Source organism: Calypte anna, chromosome Z (assembly GCF_003957555.1).
Source record: "Calypte anna isolate BGI_N300 chromosome Z, bCalAnn1_v1.p, whole genome shotgun sequence".
Classification (NCBI taxonomy): domain Eukaryota; kingdom Metazoa; phylum Chordata; class Aves; order Apodiformes; family Trochilidae; genus Calypte; species Calypte anna.
In genome coordinates this window covers 37820262-37839043 of record NC_044274.1, presented here as the reverse complement: position 1 = coordinate 37839043, position 18782 = coordinate 37820262, and the positions used below count along the sequence as shown (strand labels likewise).

Below are 18782 nucleotides of genomic sequence, written 5' to 3'. Positions count from 1 at the left end.
AAACCAGCTTTGTCCACTACGGTGCACAGTTCCTTATCCCCTGTTAAAGTGAAATCTGTAATACCTTAAGAGTTTACTTGCCATGTTCTCATCTTGGTGCTTCCCAATTAAGCTGCTGGTCTGAAAGCAGATGTCTTGCTTTTCTACAAACACACACTGGGCATATTTGCCAAGATTCCACGTAGCTCCAGGTACAACACCCATTACAAATCATTTGCAGTACTAAACTCTAACAAATGATGTGCATAACATCATGTTTTGAGACTAACATACACTGTTGTTGTGAGTTAACCCCAGGCAGACACTTAGCTTCAGACAGATACTTGGTCTCTTCACAGTGAGATGGGTCAGAAAATCAGAAGAGCAAAAGTGAGAAAACTGCTGGGTTGAGATGAAGAGAGTTTAATAGGTAAAGCAAAAGCCATTGTCACAGTTTAACACCAGGCTGTCAATTAGATGAAAGACAGATTAATCCCCCTCCCTTCCATTATTGAGGAGGAATGAGGGAGAATAAGGGAGAGAGACTTACGGGTTGGAAACTAAACTATACAGTTTTAATGAAGCAGTAATGATGAAAACTTTTAAATACATACAAGTGTAAACAAGTATATCCTCCCTTCCCCCCCAGTAATGCTTATGTTACCACCAAGGCTGCAGTCAGAAGCAGAAGGGAGTTGGAGGCAGGAACACAGGGATTCAGAACACAGATCAGGTCTGCAGGCAGATGAACAGAATCCTCCAAGGATGCTGACTGTGGACAAAGGAGCCTCGTGATCCTTCATTTATACTGATTATGACACATATGGGATGGAATACTCTTTGGTCAGTTTTGGTCACCTGTGTGATCTGACTCCTTCCTGCAGGAGGGTCCCGGGTGTGACCCCTCTATTCCCTTTCCTTACAGAGCGTAAGATGTGTTTCAGAACTGAGATTTGATTGTTCAGCCAAATGAAGCCTCAAACATTGAGAGGGACCCTTGCGTAACTACAGTGTCCAAAGCTTTCAACATGCTTATAAGAAGCTTAGTCTTTTATTATAAGAAAATAAATGAGGCCTGTTAAGGTGACTGCTTACAGGGAACATGTATTCTCCAGGCTTTGGAGTTTGTGAGAAATGATGACACAGAGCTGGTGTGGTCTGCAGGATGCTTATTGAAAAGTATGGTAGGTGTTCTTTTAGAGGCCTGGTTAGGCTCCAGCTCCAAGCCTGATAGCAAATTTATTTAGAGTTAACACTAGTTGGGGTTCTTGCATGTGATTTATGCTAGGATGCCCCCTTTTTTTTACTTATCAGCTCTCTGGTTGATGCTTTACTCCTAGACACTTTCAGACAATCTTCAAACACTGCTTCCTATGGATTGTGGAAACTGACTTGGATTTCTTTCATGAGCCTGCAGTTACATGCTTGTTCCCTTAGCAAGTCCTAATTTTCTGAACAAGTGTTACTAACAGGCCCTAGTTTTCACCTTCCATACTCAGTTCCCATGGCATTCCACAACATCTTCTTGAAAGCAAAGTGTTGTAGCTATGAGGTAAGCAAGATGTGAAATCCACCATTCTGTTTAACAAACACTTCCTAACAACATCATGTTGTCTGATACTGCCTATGTGTCCACGCTCAGGCTTTGGATAGGAGGGTTTACCTGGGACAGGGAAGGAAATGTGAGAAGGAGAACATTCTCCTGTCTCCTGTCATTCAGGACGCTCAGAGTTTACTAAGCCAAGCAAGCTCCTCCTTGCGCCCATCCCCAGCGGTTGGCTGAGGGTCACACACACTTCTCTTGCCCCTGCACCCCAGAACCTTCACCACCACCTGCACTGGGAAAGAAGCACCACCCTGAGGTGAAGGGCTATAATGCTTCACTAATACCTGGTAACTCTACATCAAAATGTACTCCAATTTTATGGAAAGCGTTTTTTATGTTGCATGCATCATTTCCCTTATCCTCTCTGCTGTCTTCATTTGGCTTGCTTCTTGAAAGGTGAAGTGTACTTCTGATTTGATTGGCACAGTATCTGTTAGGAGGTGTCTGGCAAAAGAGCTACATCATGGAAAGTTGGAGGGGGAGGAGGGGAAGCTTGGCACTCTCACTGTAAATAACTGAGACAGAATTACACTCTTCAGCTCTGAGTGGCTGAAACAGAATGTCCAAAATAATTTTTCCTAGAACTTGTTGTTACAGAAGCATTTTTTTTCCCCTAGTACCTTGCTAATTAAGAATAAAAAGAGGATTCAGTACATCATAATTTGGAGAGGAAGGAGATAGGGAAAGTAATTAAATCCACCTCTGCTCCAAGAAAAACCTTCCTCCTGTCCCAGCTTAAGCATCAGAAAATCACAAGAATGTTTCCCTGCTGTTCAACTCACAGACTAGGCTTGGCAAGAGCCATGCTTCTCCTGCAAAGCTCATTGATCCAGCTGTCCTTTACATACTAGGACAGCCTGGATAAAAGGCAGTGTTTTGTACATGAGGTGCTTTTCACTCAACTCTATCAGCTTATCTCCCCTCTTCTTTTGCTCCCCATTCACTCTCCAAGTAATTTCCCCATTGCTCATTTTCCTTCTGCTCATCTATTGCCTTACTAAGCCCATGTTTCTTACAGAGTTGCGCCAGTTTTGGCTGGGGTGGATTTGTGACCAAACACCAAGTAGTGATTTGTGACCAAGCAGTGATACCGTGTTGCTTTACCCATTGCTGAGCAGTGCTTGCACAGCACCACAGCCTTTCCTGTTTCTCCTGCTGCCCCACCAGCACAAGCTGTGAGGAGACACAGCTGGGAGAGCTGTCTCTAACTGACCAAAAGGATATCCCTTACTATGTGGTATTGTGCTCACCAGCAAAAGCTGGGGAAAGGAGGAGGAAGCAGGGAGGTTTGCAATGAGGCATTCCCAATAATCAGTATGTGTAGCAGAGCCTACCTTTTTGAAGGAATGGCTGAATTGCTCCTTACTGATGGGAAACAGTGAATTAATTCCTTATTTTGCTATGCTTGTGCATATGGATGTTCTGGTTTGAGCCAGAATAGAACCAATTCTCTTTCTTGTGATTTTGCTTTCAGCTAAGTCTCTTCTAAGTAGCACTTCTTGAAATTTATGGCATGTTTCTCAATGTCTGCATCTATGACTTCCAACACTCAATGTTTATAGTTACAGCCACACAATGGTGTGCAGAACCAAGGCCACTGCTCTAGAATGAAAGGGAGTAAAGGAGTCACACCCGGGACGCTCCTGTAGGAAGGAGCAGAGCAGGGACCAGAGTATTCCATCCCATACATGTCGTACTTAGTGTAAGTAAAGGATCACAAGGGTCCAGTGCTCCTTTGCCCACAGTCAGCACCCTGCGAGGATTCTGCCCATTTGTCTGCCTGCAGTCCTGATCTGTGTCCTCCTGACTATGAGTGTTCCTGCCTCCAGCTACCATCTGGTGCTGATTCCAGGAGCATACCAGGAGCATACTGGGAGGTGGGGAAGGCAGAATCACTTTTGTATGTATTTGTGTATATTTCATTTTTCTTTTCATCCTACTGTTTCACTAAAGCTGTACAGTTTAGTTTCCAACCTGTAAGTCTCTCTCCATTATTCCTTCACCTTCTCCATTATTCTCCTTCACCTATACCAGTGGGGGATTAGAGAGGACCTGTCATTCATTTAATTGCCAGCCCAGTATAAAAATGTGGTAAGTATTACTTTCTTTTTTTTTCTAGCAAACCAAACAGCTGGAAATTTCTTTTAGCTATTCAATATTCTGTCGATAACATCCATTTTCAAATGCTTAACAGCTACGGCTAAAACCCCTGTAATTAACTTAATGGCTAGCAGTAGAAAAGCCACTGTGTGTACAATCACTGTGATGCAGCTGAAGGCTCGTGAAAAACTTCCTTGTTTTAACTTACATGTGAAATCAGCAGGACTGATTCCTCCATCTACTACCAAAACCATGCCAGGCTTTACTTAAAAAAACAAAGAAAAACTTACATATTGCTCAGTTTTACTCCTGCGGCCTAACTATTTGTACATGCTCTTGCTAAGAGAGACTTGCTAGAAAAATTAAGGCCTTATTCTTTCAGGAACAAAAAATGGAACACTAGCTCAAAAATAATAAAATAATTAAGTACACTACCCCAACAATAGTATATCCTTTGTGTTAACTTCTGCTGTATTTTCACTAAGCCAAACAAAAACTAATGCACAGCTACTTACAAACTATTCTGTTCCTACACCTCATGTTAATTCATCTATTCATTCATTTGTAAAGTTTCTATTTACAGGAAAAGTTCTGATACACCCTTAACTGTGGTGTTAGGGGAGCACTACTTACCCAGAGCAAAAGCAAACCCAAACCACCAGACAAAGAATTATTCCAGTATACCCTAGAAAAACTTTGATGCTATATCAATAAAAAAAGAAGCCTCCTTTTTATATATCTATTGTGAAAAAGTACATTCTTTAGAGTAAGTGGCAAACAAAAATAATGCAATTCCAATCTATTAAACTTTTACATAAGTTTTAAGAATCAAACTTTCATTTTATCAGTTCTTGGCATCATATACATATGTATGATGCACGTATTTATTACTGCTCATCCATCCTTCCAAGTCGCCGCCGCCGCCTACAGAAAGCCTTTAAATCCCATTTGTTGGCCTCCAACATAAAAGGTCCATTGTAGACAAACAACACAGTCATCTTCTCATTGTAAGTGAGATTCTGTAGGAGCTGATAAAAAACAAAAACCAAAGTCAAAATAGCTAGAAGAGATGTTTCCCGTTACCTAAAAAAAGCAAAGGAGGCCTAAATAAAAATAAATCTCTAAAGGTCTGTATTTCAGGATTATAGCCTGACAGATGATGTATATTTGTTTCTAGAAACTCCTCTGACTCCATTCACTCTTAGGTGACTTCCATGCTTCATTACTCTTCCCTACAAAAAAATCTTCACATCTAATCTGTATCTTCCTGCTGCAGGTGAGGTCATTACTATTGCCACTTCCACAACAGGATGAGAATATTAACTGTGTTTTCCCAGGAAGGGTAGGAGGTTTAGTTCCTTGTGTACAATTATTATGTCCCTCCTCAGCCTTGTGTTCCTCTGAGCTAAGCAATTTCCATTAGTGGAAATTCAAAATGTTCAATACTTCTCAAAAGCTTCACTGCTTTAACTCCAGAACTGTACTGAAAATCGACCATTTCTCTCAGTTACTCTTATAATATTAAGTCCTTAGGTAAAACAGAGACAAGTTACACAGTTTTTATAGGCATATTATCACACATAATTCTCCTACACATTAAGCTTTCAGTTTCATTTTCCACCACACACCTTTGGCGTAATAAAGAAGTACTGAGATGTGCCTTCTTTACAAGCGGTTTCCACAACCATTTCAAAAACTCTTCTCTCATTCACTGGATCCATTCCCTAAGTAAAAAAAAAAAAACAAAACAAAAAACCAAACAACGTGATTTCTCCACTATGTCATAAGTGTCTGTATAGCAGGAGGTTATATATTGCAATATTGATCCTCACCTGATTTATTTCATCTACAACCCTGAAAGGACACCTGTTGAGTTCCTGTAGAGCCATAAGGTACAACATCGTGGAAACACTTTTCTCACCTCCACTCTGATGGTACGGAGTCAGTTCATGAAGTTCAGTGCTACTGTGGAATTTGACTCTAATGCGAATCCCGTACTTGTCGTACTCCTCCTATAAAAGCCAGTACCTGTTAAACTCAGTTACTCTGTACTACAGATTACTTGGTAGCTGCATGCAAATTAAAGGAAATTTATGTCAAATGTTTTACAGAGGTCTGCGAAGTTTCAACTTGTTTTGTGTATTTTTCTTAATTCTGATCTACCCTTGTTAAGAGAATTTGCAATACCACCTCCTTCCCTTTGACAGTGACTTACTAATTTCTGAATCCCTGGAAAGACACACCTCATATATAAACAACAAGAAAAAAAAATCTTGACTAGAAAAGGGAAAAGTCAACGCCCTTATAAATTCTGTTTATCAGAAAAAATGCATTAGGGTACATGATGCTACCAACTTTGAAAGAAGAGTAATGGAGGGGATGTGTGTGTGCAGGTTATGAGCATCCTTGAGTGCAAGCAGTCTAATGAAATCTTTCATTTCTCCACTAGCAGACTGATACAAAGCCCCTACAAAATCCACTATTACAGCAACTTCCCTTTCATACTCATGAAAACCACACAGAAGGATTCTAACCCTAGCCTTTAGTATACTTTTTTTATTTGAAAAAAAAAACCTGACAACTGGCAGCAGTACGAGTCAGTGATGTGCAGGTGTGGGGGTAACAGATCTGGTTCAAATTAAGACTGATGGAAGGAAATGCATTCACGATTGAAAGGAAAAAAAATTTTGGTGTGCTTACTAATATTTCTGAACCTGAAGTAAGCCCAGTGAAGGAAAGGGAATGCAAACCCCAGTGCAGAAAGCCCATGCTGACAGCTTACTATTTGGTCTATGTAAGCACAATCTTTATATGCAGCTATCAAATTATTGAGAGCTCCAGGGAAGATTAAAAAATTTCAGGAATATGAATTCCAAGAGGTCTATCACACTCACTGGGGAAACATAAATCCTGCACTTGGAGGCCATCAACTCATATTCTTCTGATAACACAACTGTAATGCTTAGCATAGAAAAAAGAAGTGGAGGTAATAATAATTCCTGGTTCCTACTCACAGAATACTTCTAGATTTAGAAAGTACAGCTGCAGCAAAGACACAATGAGAAGCCCATCCCATAGAAGCTGGCACATGCCACTTTAGCTCAGACTGCCACATACCAGTGTCATTTAAAGACATGACCCTGGGTGACCTGGCAGAGCAGCAGGCAGAACCCACTGCAGGGCTGGCTTTTGCAACACAAAAGATCTAAAAGCCATCATGAAGTAAATAAGCCTAAAATTGCCTAAAGGAACTTGAAGTTTGTAGAACAATGTTCCACTTCTTTGCGGTCTTAAGGTATTGCTTTGGAATGAGTAATGTACATAAGCAGATAGCTTCTAACATTTAAGAGACCTACCAACCCCTCTCAGACCAGCTGATCTGCTTGATCAGGAGAACATGCCATCTTTTGGTGTTCCTAGTGTTTTATTACACTGACAGGCAGACAATCATTCTCAGGACTGATGAGTCTTATACTGGTATTTACTGTCATGCACATACTTAATGCAAATAAAACTATTTGCAAACCAATTGTGAAACCATTTTATTCTTCCCTATTATGGAAGAAATCTGTCTTTGGCACTTGATGCAGCTTATCAGAAGAGTAATTAGCTTCTTAGATTTGCAGATTGTAATTTGATAGCCATGCCTGATAATCAAGAGTATAAGGAGGAAACCATGGGGCATGCTTTCAAAACAAGGAAATGTTGCTGCATTGACCTTTCTGGAAGTGGTATTTTGCTAAAGGGAACTAATAAGACATCCAGTGAAGATAACAGCACCAATGTTAAATGAACTTTCTCCATTTCAGTAAGATGTAGTACTTAATTGTCAGATCAGTCTTAAGAAACCTGCAGTCTGGCTTGCCTATGACTAAGAACATTTACCATAGTGAAGTGAAAAAATATCTAAGAACTTAACACCTGTTTCTTCTCTGACAGATACCTGCAGAGCTTCTGCTACTCTTTGGAAAGGGACATGGCTGTGGGACATCAAAACCACAGCTTCACCTAAAGAGAAAAATAAGGAACAGGACCTAAGGTCCCCAAGCCCCACTGCACTGACAGAGACTGAAACCAGGCTCAAGTAAGTTTACAAGGTATGGGTTGGCAAAACTTCCAGTAAAAAAACATCTATCCTCCAGCACAGCTGCAGTGGCAAGTCAGGTCTTTAGTGCCAGACTGCTGAGAATGCCAGCTCATGTAACTAGAAGATGCTAGTTAAAAATGATGCTCAGAACTCTGTGGCAATCACTACTAGCGCTCTCAACTTTGGTTACAAAGTGCTCCTGAGGCAAGTTACAGCAGTAGGTACTACCAACAAGGACATCATGAGATCTCAAGGTTCCTACGGGTCAGGATAACAGAGGCTTGAACTTCAGTGTCACAGCAGTATTTCTAACAAAGGTAATTCTGCCTTAGACACCTCTTCTTTGATATATAAAGGTCAGGTTAAAAGACTTTGCTGCAGAGAAGAAGGGTATGGAATCCAAGCTTTAGCACAAATTACAATACAGAAGTGGATAAGGTGTTGATTCTTTGATAAAAAAGTTTGATGCTGGCACAAAATCACCAGCTAATAAACGATGTGACATTTTTGCAAGAGAAAAAAGGAAGACCTTCTGAAGAAGATACTAGGAAAGTCCAGACTCTTTGCTTCTAAACCAGTTTACTGTTTTTCGGTGTACCCTCTCCCAACTACTTTTATTTAAAGACAATGTAATATAGACATGGCCTTGTAGGTAATTATCAAGACAACCTAAAAGTCCATGTTTTAATATCCTACCATCTCATAATACTGGTTTCTACGTAACATTTTTATGCAGACTATGCAAAGAGCCTTGTCAGTCACTATCCTGTCCCCAGTAATAGCGACCTCTTCAAATATTTTAAGAAAACCTGCTTGAGAAATTTACAAGAGAAAAAAGGTTTCTGTGCCAATTCTCACTACATTACATGCAAGTCTTAAAATCATCATTGGACAAATCAATCAAAACCAAAATATCCTATTTTTCTTCACTGCACTGAGTGTTTCTCTAAGGTTCTACTGATGCTTTGAACTCTTCAGAAGTAAACCCTGCCTGTCAGTGTAACGGAGGGAGTAACAGGCTGAGCAAAGTGACTGGTACTTCCAAAACAGGCAAAATAGCAGCAGGCTTGTGCAGGAACTACATGCACAACAACACTTACTAATAGGAGATTTAGTGATTATATGATAATAAAATAGCTATTCACATTACTATTTACATTAGCTAAAAATGTAAAATTAAATCACTAACTTCATAAACCTGAGCTACAAGTGAAGTAAATACAATTCTTCTAACTGAGCCCTGTAAATTGCAAGAAGTTTTGAAAAGTTAGTGAGCTGCAGTACAATGCACCCGGACAAAGGCTCATTTTCCTTCAGTCAGACTGCTAAGCCAGTTCTAGCACAAGTGTTTTCATCAGTAAGACATTTTATGGTAAAACTATTATTTTAAAAGAACATCCTTTCTTGTCTATAATATGTTATTTTTCTCTAGCCATATACAAGCAAAAGATTTTGCATGAAAATACGAATATTCTTTCATATGAAAACCAAATCACACCTCATTTTCCACATGAAGATCAACTTCACCAGCACACTGCATAGAACTGAAGAAATTACTGAACTTCTCATTAATTTGCTCAGTCAGTTTTTTCAAGGGGTTCAACCACTTTTCTTTGACCTGGAAGTAGACATATCCATGTAAAACATCTTTAACAAATGAACTTTTTTAGACGTAGCATTTAAATTGAAAACTAATCACAGAAGCTAACATGTCAGTTTACACTCAAGGCAACTTAGAATGCTATCCTTTATTTCTGCATACACAATTAATTCTGGTAAAGACATACTCACACAGAAGTAGTAGTTTCAGATATTACCTGTGCAATGTTTTGCTTGTATTTATCCAACTCATTTTTCTTTACGTCTAGATACTCTGTCAACTCTTCTATTTCTTGCATCTGCTTATTGTATTCTTCAACAACCTGGCAAAGTAAGAAAAACAAGCAGTCAACAAAATGTTTTCCAATTTTACCCTGGACTGTAAAAATATCATACTGCACCGAATCTGCTCAAAACACAATTATATGGGTTATTGCACTGCACACTAAACAAGATATACACACTCCTATCTTTATAGCAAAAACTGTAAAGCATTGCTTATTTCAGGTTACTGCATTTTTTTTTCTTTTTTAAAAGGCACAGAACACACTGTTCTTTTGGAGGAACCTACTTAAAATTCTAATAGATGCAGAATCTGGCATTTACAGCACATTGTTCCTGCTGTCTAGCTTATTATACCAAGAGATCTAGCACAGAGTGGGAAGCAAGTACAATGCGGGTAGAGGGGGAGAAAGGGGAGGGTGCAGTGAACATACCGAAGCGTTCAGGCCAGTGAAACAGGAGGCTCTGGTTTTCTCTTCATTCAGAAAAGCATCAATTTCCTCCAACGTGTCTGGAAGAGCCTGAAAAGCCTGCAAAAGAAGGGATTCATGTGTTACATAGCAATACTAATGAAGGACTCAAGTGCACTTGAAAGAAATTGAGTACGCCTTACAATACTCTATTACTCTAATTAAGATGTCATAAAGTCAAAATTTAACCCAACCAAAATTCCCTCAAAAACTATTCTGGACAGAAGGAAGGCTACTGCATAGTGAGAGAAACAATCCATTGCTCCTTAGTTGCCTACACTGTACAGGTACAGATGTTCACAAGGTTGGTATAAGCCAAGGGCAATGCTGATTAAGCCATGCAAATACTTCTAGAGGCTGGGAAGTAAGCAGGCAGGCTCAGATCTCCTATTTTTATTTCCTGTTTTATTTGTTGCTCATTAAAGCAAGAAGACAGAAAAATGTTATCTCCAGGTTTTTTTTATTATCTCCATGAACGCAAGACTATGGATTTTAATAGAAATTTCAGATCAAGTTTTTCTCTCCTCTGTGCGGAGGACAAATTGATCAAAGGGTAACCAAGCACTATTTAAAAGTGGTTTAAAAGTGTAAATGCCAATGAGTCAACCCTAAGAGCAGTAAACATGACGTTTACTGGTAGCCTCCTAATATAAAACATAACATTGTTTGCTGGAGAAGTCAGATCTATGTACGTCACCCAAAATTTAACATACATGTTGAGATTCGGTTTTGTACATACAGTCTGAAATTCTTTTGGAAGATGTTCATCTGGACCCAGTTTGCAGACTTGTCGAGCTTTTTTCAGCAATTCCTTGCAATTCTCTGTTAGAACTCGCTTCCTATCATCCAGTTCACGAAATTTTTGCTGTTAGAAAAGATATTAAAACACACCACCTAATGATCAGGAATCTTTGTTTCAACACACAGAACTCATTCTGCTGCTCTGCTTGAAATCAACAGATGCCAGGATAAACTGATCAAAAGCATATTCTTGTTATATAGCTATATTTGTTTTCTCTTAACTAGATGAGTATATATCTAGATTCAATATGTCTCAGAACAGACTATTTTACAGGAAATTCTCTAGAAGCCAAACCACAACTACTGTGAGCCTTATCTTGTTAGCCCCATTTAACTGTATTTGTTTTCTTGGGAGAAACAGCAGACATGGTGTACACTGAACAGCACTGTAACATAAGTTTTATTGAGTAAACACAATAATTAGAGAATAGAAGTACTTTTTTCATAGTCTACCTTTGTAATTGCCAGCAACATACAATGTGGAAAACACAGACAATTTTTTAACTAGTGCTGAAAAAAGTAAAAAGCAGGTAGTTTCTAATTTTGAACAGCAGTCTCAAGGCTGAAGTCTTTGGAACTTAGTACAGGTCAGCAGACAACCCAGCCCTACCACTTTTATAATGCAATCATATTACAACCGTAGTTAATACAATACACAAGCCACAGCACCTTCAAGAAACACTAAGCTAAATGTTATCTCAAATAGCATTCAGGAAAAAAAACCAGCCCTGGAGAGCCTTAAATCTCTTCCTCTCAGCTTCCCTTTCACTCCCTTATCTCTATAAAAATGGCCTCTACTGCAGGCTTCCAAATGCTGAGCTGGCAGTGCTTGGGAGTATCTGCTTGCTGCCATCTCATAGCTCAGGGTGAGCACCCAGCTGCAGACAGCTAGGAGCTGCCAAGCACTTAGAAGTGAAAAGCAGTACATACCAAGCTACTGGAGCTGTTAATCTTAGTTATTTTATTCCGTGCTTACACATGTAATCCATCTTTTTGATATACAGTTACACCATGGAAACAGTGGTTTTATTTCTTTCAAAGGCACAAAATTCTAACTCAAAATTGTATGTACAGTATTTTGCTTTAAACTTTCCTCTTCAGGCTTAGAAAGTTTAGTTGTTCTTATAGTTAAAAGGGTTTTATCTTGCCAATGTTTATTGTTGTATACTTACAGTTAAATATGGGAGCCCTCCAGTGGCAAAAAAATTTCCAAGTATGCAGTTGGAGATTATACCACTGGATAAATGCTTATTCTACATTTTTAAAATATAGGACAGACTGACAGCAACTCGCATTACTTTCTGGCCATTTAATTTACTAATACAACAGAAGCAGTAGTAGCAGATATCATGAATCACCAATGGAGTCCTCAAACTCACTGAAGAATTAGGGCTGCTGATCTATAGAGCATGTATCAACTCAAATATTCTGTTTCTTCTCCCCCCTCCACCAAGCACTAGGAAATAGATTTTGTATTAAAGGTAAGCATTTCATAATCTTCAAAGACACTGTAAAGGTATTTGTCTACTCTATATTTGACAATTTTAGAAAGGTAAAAAAAAAAAAAAAAAAAAAAGCCTTTTACATTTTGCTCCCTCCCCTTTGTAAGGTCTGGCGTAGAGAAGGAGGATGTCACATGAGGGCAAAAAGTACTGGCATTAATTATACTGATAAAAACAGCAGGAAGTGGAGGATGGAACTCCTTTCTGTTACAGCCAAGGTATTATGTGAATTATCACAAATGCCTGTACACTACAATACTTAGGTTCCATTACATATGTTGTATCTGTCTACGCCCTGTTACACATTCAATAAACAATTTTTATGAACATTTTAGAAAGTTCTACACTAACATTGGATTTTTAAAATCCAGATGTTTAAAAATCAACTGGATTCACCTGCAGTGTACTTGACCTCAGAATAACAAAGGCAAAGGATCCACTGACAGGCAACACACCCATACTTTTTTATACAAGAAACATCTATTTTATACTTGTGTGATTATTTCCAGAGACAAAGTAATTTCTCAATCATCTGAAGTGGGGAAGCTCAGTTCTCACTAGTACATAAACCTCCCACTTGAAACCCTGCAGTGCAGCATGAAATGAGATTAAGTTGATCTCTAGACACTGCAAATCTGAAATAGCTTCAACAGTGAATGTACCTGACCCAAGCTTAGGGAAAGTAAAATTCTTCAGGGTGTAAGGAAAATGTGTTCAGGCAGAGGAAAAACTCAGTATTTGACAGGAAGACTGTTGACATTTGATATGGTTATGAAGGACATACTAGAATAAATGCACTGACAGTCCAGTGACAAGTTAAGACCCTGTTCTCATTCAGCTCTGCCAGTTGAATGTCATGGCTACATGCTAAAGAGAAGTTAAATAAATACAAATAAATGAAAGTATAGAAACTTTGATTCCTTCTACTTCCTATATATTCCAAAGTGAACAGCAATGTTAAAATTTGTGTTGACCTCACCTCTCAAAGGTCCCTCTATAAAGCCACTGAGATGAAAAAGTAACTAAGTAGAAAGAATTACCATTTTGAACAGAGATGCTACCCTGAAAATTTATAGCTGAGCTTTACATTTGTTTCAGCCAACAACATAAGAACTTGGGGAGAATTTTATCCTAGTGCTTCACTAAAGTTCTGTACTACTGTTGGGCTGCAATTACAGCTTCCTGAAAGCACCTACCAAACAGCAGAAACCAACTGCATCCTGTATGCACAGTTTGTGTTCTGTTGTGTTCATAAGCACTGCAACTAGGTTTGTGCAAGATAAGTAACTGGTTAAAGAAAATAGTTACCAGTGGCCAATGGTTTCTAATTGATTTTTATCTGAACACATGCATTTCATTATTTTAACTTTGGAAATCTATACAGAGACAAACAGAAACTGCTTTTTCTAAAAACTTGGCTTAAGTGCCAGATTCTGTGATGCACAGTGTCATGGTCACAGCAATAAATTGAAAAAATTAAAAAATTGTCTCTTGCATCAGCAGAACACTGGCACTGCCGTGCTTTTTACACTCTTTAAAATGAAGTTATGTCCATCAACAGACCCTGCTCCGTTGACAGGACTAAAAAAATAAGTTGTTAATCAGAATGGCTCCCATAAGAGTTGCCAGACAGGTAATGCAAATTGATATCAAATACAAGAACTAATGAAATTTGGGAAAACCTGAATATCAAAGGGAAGGCCCACTATTACCAATCTGCAACCTCTGGCAATGACTGATGAGAAGAAGAAACTTTTATTTTCTATAAAAATTCAGAAAAAAAAGACTAAATTCAGCAAGAACAGGAGCAGCACCAGAAGCAACTCCCAGGAGCAGCAATACAAGCAGCACTCCTTTAGCTTCAATGAGACATACAGACCCAGGTGGCTAGTGTGTGGCTAGTCAGGTTCCCATAATCTGTTCCCTTTCTTTTCTTAAAAGCTTCTCCCAGGGGCAATCAATTTGTTTAAAAACATGTTTTCCTGCATTTTCTCCCACTATTAACCCCTTCCTTAGACTCCTTACCAGTGTGGTGTTCCTCTTCCCTCAAATAAACCACTGTAATTCATTTAAATCCTAAAGTTTGTTACTTTTGTAATTTGTGGGGCAAATTTCCTCAAACAAAATATAAAATAGTTATGGACTGTGACCCACATTTTGAATTTCAATACAATTAAACAAATTTACACCAAATGAAGCTACAAATTAACAAGTTATCAAAGCAAGACAATTAGCAAGACTTTCATACAACCATCATAAACATGCAAGCAACTGTGGCAGTTATCTAACAAGCAGATGGGGCTGGCAATCCTCCCTAATGTTCAGTATGGGTCACACACAGATTTGCTTCTTAGGCTCCTTAAATAAATTAAATACAAGGAATTGTTGAAATAACACTAAGGCTCCCACTTGAACTGCAGTGACAAAATGCAAATGCCAGAACACTACCCTTGTTGACTTGTTCAGAAACAGGTACTTTTTTGGACTTTTCACCAAAGTGGTTAAAAAAATAAACACATCATAAAGTACCAAACTTGCTGCTTGCTCCACAGTACCATTGTCAAGACCTCACAAAAGGCACATACATGATCTCAGATATATTAAGTGGATTTATGTTTGCTTCAAATTTTTCAGATACTTAACTTAGGTATTATAAAGACTCAAGATTGCTAAGCACCATTAGTAACTGGAACATATTAACAAAGCTTTGCAGCTTCTTTTGCTGATACCCAATCTTTCAATTTTCACGAATGCACAATGACCAGCACACAACCTAGAAAAATATCTGAGCATTAAAGAGGGAATCAATGGTGCAGTAACTGTGATGTTTAAGCAGCAATTTAGTTCCCCACACAGCTTTTGTACAATGCTCTTCTCTTCTATTTGGCTTCCTCCTCTTTAAAGATTTATTTATTCTATAAAATCATGCAGGACTTTCTCAGTGTTGTGACAGCATCCCCACAGACAGCTTGGGATCAGGACTACCTTAACACAGTACTGCTGTAGAAAAAAAAAAAAGTCACAGCCAAAGCCACTAGAAGTTGAAGGGAAAAGCCAATTTAAATATACTATTTCAAGTAGCTTAATTTGAGGTGAAAGCAAGAAATACTGAGTTTTCTCCATGAGGGCACATCTGTTAAGTCTTAAGTAAGAGACATGGCAGAGTGTACAACACAGATAATTCACAGGGCAATACAGGAAAGGTCTTGTTAAAAAAAAAATGCTGAAGATTTAATTCAGTGACTCAACATGCAGTGTAGGAAACCTAGCTTTGGACTTCCATGTATGTGAAAACTGAAGTACTCAGAAGATTTTTCCTCCAGAGCAGGTAAACCTTTCCAAATTTTAAAACACAGGGAATACTGATTTCAGCTTTTTTTGTTATTTTAAAGTTTATAAAACTTTAAGCTCTGAAATTATTTCCTCTACTTATGTGGTTGAAACATAACCCATTAACTACAACTAGTAGGACCTAAGATGACTCTTTACTAGGTAAGGAAGCAATTTTTGTTTACAAAGAATTACCAGAAAGTTTATGTTACAAGTAATTGACTTGACCAGACATCTATCTATCTATGCACCAGCCCAAGCTATTCTCTAAACACAGAAGAGGACAGGGAGAGAACTAAAAATAAAATAAATTTGCCACTATGCACCAATCAATGAGATCACACCATTCTCTGCTATTAGAACAGAATACATGTTTGTGGAGCCAATTTGTCAAAGACTTTTTACCTGAATACAACATAGCATCAAAACATGATCAGTACAAGGTCAATTTATCCTCCTAAAGTGCCTAAAAGGCATTTTATTACAGTATGAGAAAACAAGTTATGAAAGAAAGGTATAACAGCTCTGCTTGACTCTGATACAGTACTTTGTAGCTCATCTTGAACTTTCATCTCCTGTGTGGTTGTGGCTACATATCAACAACAGGCTTGGAATAAAAAAATACTTCTAAGAAACAGCGAGTGTTTTTATTACATACTATCCCTATAATGAAAACCAGGACATGATGACTGTTCAGCACATTTTCACAGAAGCTTAACTGTCTTAATTGAGGATGGGAAAGCTTCTAATCAGCTTTAATAGAAGAGGCTGAAGTCAAACTACAGAAATCAAGGTTAAATATTTAGCAGTACCAGTACGCACTTCTAGACAGAAGCATTCCTTTCTACACCAGAGAGGCTTTTCACAGAAGATGTTTTCATAATAGATATTCAAGTATTCATAGAAATAGTTACCTCCGCAGCTCTTAGCTGTGCACTTGCTTCATTACACTCTGATTCAAGTTTGTTCTTCTCGGCAGCCACGGTAGTGCTCTCAAGAACTAAATCTGCTTTAAGGATGTTCAGTGAAACGCAATTCTACACAGGGAAACAAAAAATGTAATTTTTTTTACAAGAATCTCAAAACTGACATAATCACTATCAGACTTTATAAATTACCCAGTTTTTAGTCATCGCATAGAATCTCATAATGCATTCAGTTCTTCAAGAGCTCTTTGCTGTCTGTCAAATTCAATGAAAAAGTAGTATGACTTATTGGTGACACAAGACCTTCAAGATGGATTAGACCCATGTACTTTAATCTGTAACCATATACATACTACTTGCAAGCATGTTGCTTAACAGAAAAAAAAAATCACATTCCCTTTCCCTGCATCATATGCTCACATGTGAAATGTGAGAAAGGAAACTCACCTCAATTCTTTCTCAGAGGTGAAATCAAACAGCTGGATTTTGGTGGACTTCATAAATCATACAAAGTTAGGAAGAAGTAAAAAATTAAAAACATATGTCTCTGTCACTAACAATGCAAGATAACTGTCAGTGACTCTAGTGCACTGTATCTTAACTGGAACAGTATATGAGAAGAGAGGGAGAATCTCTTTAGTTTCTTTACGGAACTCCAGCACCTGGTTTGACAACTTTGATATTAAAATGCTTCTGCAACCAAGTCAGCCTCAGGAATTGTCCAGAGGCTTCAAAATATTAAATATATTGAATGTGTGAAGGGTAATTTCAAAGCAATATTTACAGAGTATTAAGAACATTAGTTTACCCACACAATGAAGTTTTGAGACTGTTAGCTTCTGACCACAGTAGTGAGTTAAGGTCTAATATCTTCACTATTTGTGAAGTTTCAACACAAAATTTCTATAGTCTGAACTTCAGCAAAGGATTAAGTTTTAGTTTTCAATCTACTTATAGTTCAAAACCAGATAACTAAAATAAAAAATCTAATGAAAGGAGATGAAAAATGCCGAGTTAATATCATTCAAAGATAACAGCACAAAAAAAACTACATGCACAAGCAGTGCCAGAACGGAGAACAGTGGAACAAGGCTGTTTCTGTCAACTGGTTCTAAAGACATGTATTAGACATGACAGATACTATGCCTGTCACTTTAGCCATTTCACACAAGTTCCAGAACTCTTAAAAAAAGCAGATCATAGAACCAGCACAAAAATCCCAACCAATATTTCAAACTTCTTTCTGTGGTAGTACTCCTGAAACGTATGACTATTTAACTTTTCACTTTATAGACTACACATAATAGAACTACAAAAACTACTGAAGCAAGACTCCAATGAACTTGGTAACAGTCTTTATGTTTGGTTCCAGTTCAACCAGACTTGTATGGATGTCAGTAACACTGATAAAACATATAATGAAATATCTCTCTTGTATCAGACTCTTTCTTTCTACCGTATGTATAAGCATATATTTCCTACAGCACAGAGTATGGAAATTGAGCTGACAAACTAAAATAAATGCCTTTTGTAATCATTAACCATTCTGGAAGAATACCAGCCATCCTCTCCTACACTTCTAGTATACAGAGAAATACACAGTATGTATCAAATCTGTTTTCTTATAATGGGTAAAAAACAGTAGAGACTCTACCAGGCAGGTCAAATAGTGGTCAAGTAAGTAACTTTGTCTGCACTTTACAACAACATTTGGACAGATTACATCCTGGGAAATGGGCATCAAATGCAAAAATTAAAAGGATGCTCCAAAAAGTCCTGTTTTAAGTGCTGGGCACCTGCACAAGTTTTGAAGAGTTAAATTTTCAGTATTGTTATTACTTGGCACATGTCCTGCAAACTCCATAATCTACACCCTTTTAACATGGCAGGTGTCTTCTGACATTCTTTGACATTTTCAAAATTGCTCTGGAGAGCTGACCAAAAGGTGATATCTGTAACACTTATTTGTTGTAGTCCATGCCTATTAAGAAGCAGAAACAGACCACCCATCTGGAGTATTTATTTACTTTATAAATACCATCAACTGATCAGTATTAAATTCAGCCTCCCTCCAAAGGAGACTCCACTGATTTCATGGGT

The 18782-nt window shown here is 38.1% G+C and overlaps 1 protein-coding gene across 1 annotated transcript in view; it reads right to left on the bottom strand.

Moving 5' to 3' along the window:
* Positions 1–4401: 4401 nt before the first annotated feature.
* The window catches only part of SMC5 (structural maintenance of chromosomes 5), a 38708-nt gene continuing 24327 nt past the window's right edge, over positions 4402–18782 (bottom strand). Inside the window, exons 17-24 of the mRNA XM_030467795.1 lie at positions 16671–16793; positions 10863–10988; positions 10088–10183; positions 9590–9694; positions 9271–9390; positions 5518–5697; positions 5314–5409; positions 4402–4713 (exon numbers count right to left, since the gene is read on the bottom strand). Coding sequence (XP_030323655.1) covers positions 4573–4713; positions 5314–5409; positions 5518–5697; positions 9271–9390; positions 9590–9694; positions 10088–10183; positions 10863–10988; positions 16671–16793 — 987 coding nt within the window. The 3' untranslated portion in view covers positions 4402–4572. The remainder of the gene's footprint in view (positions 4714–5313; positions 5410–5517; positions 5698–9270; positions 9391–9589; positions 9695–10087; positions 10184–10862; positions 10989–16670; positions 16794–18782) is intronic.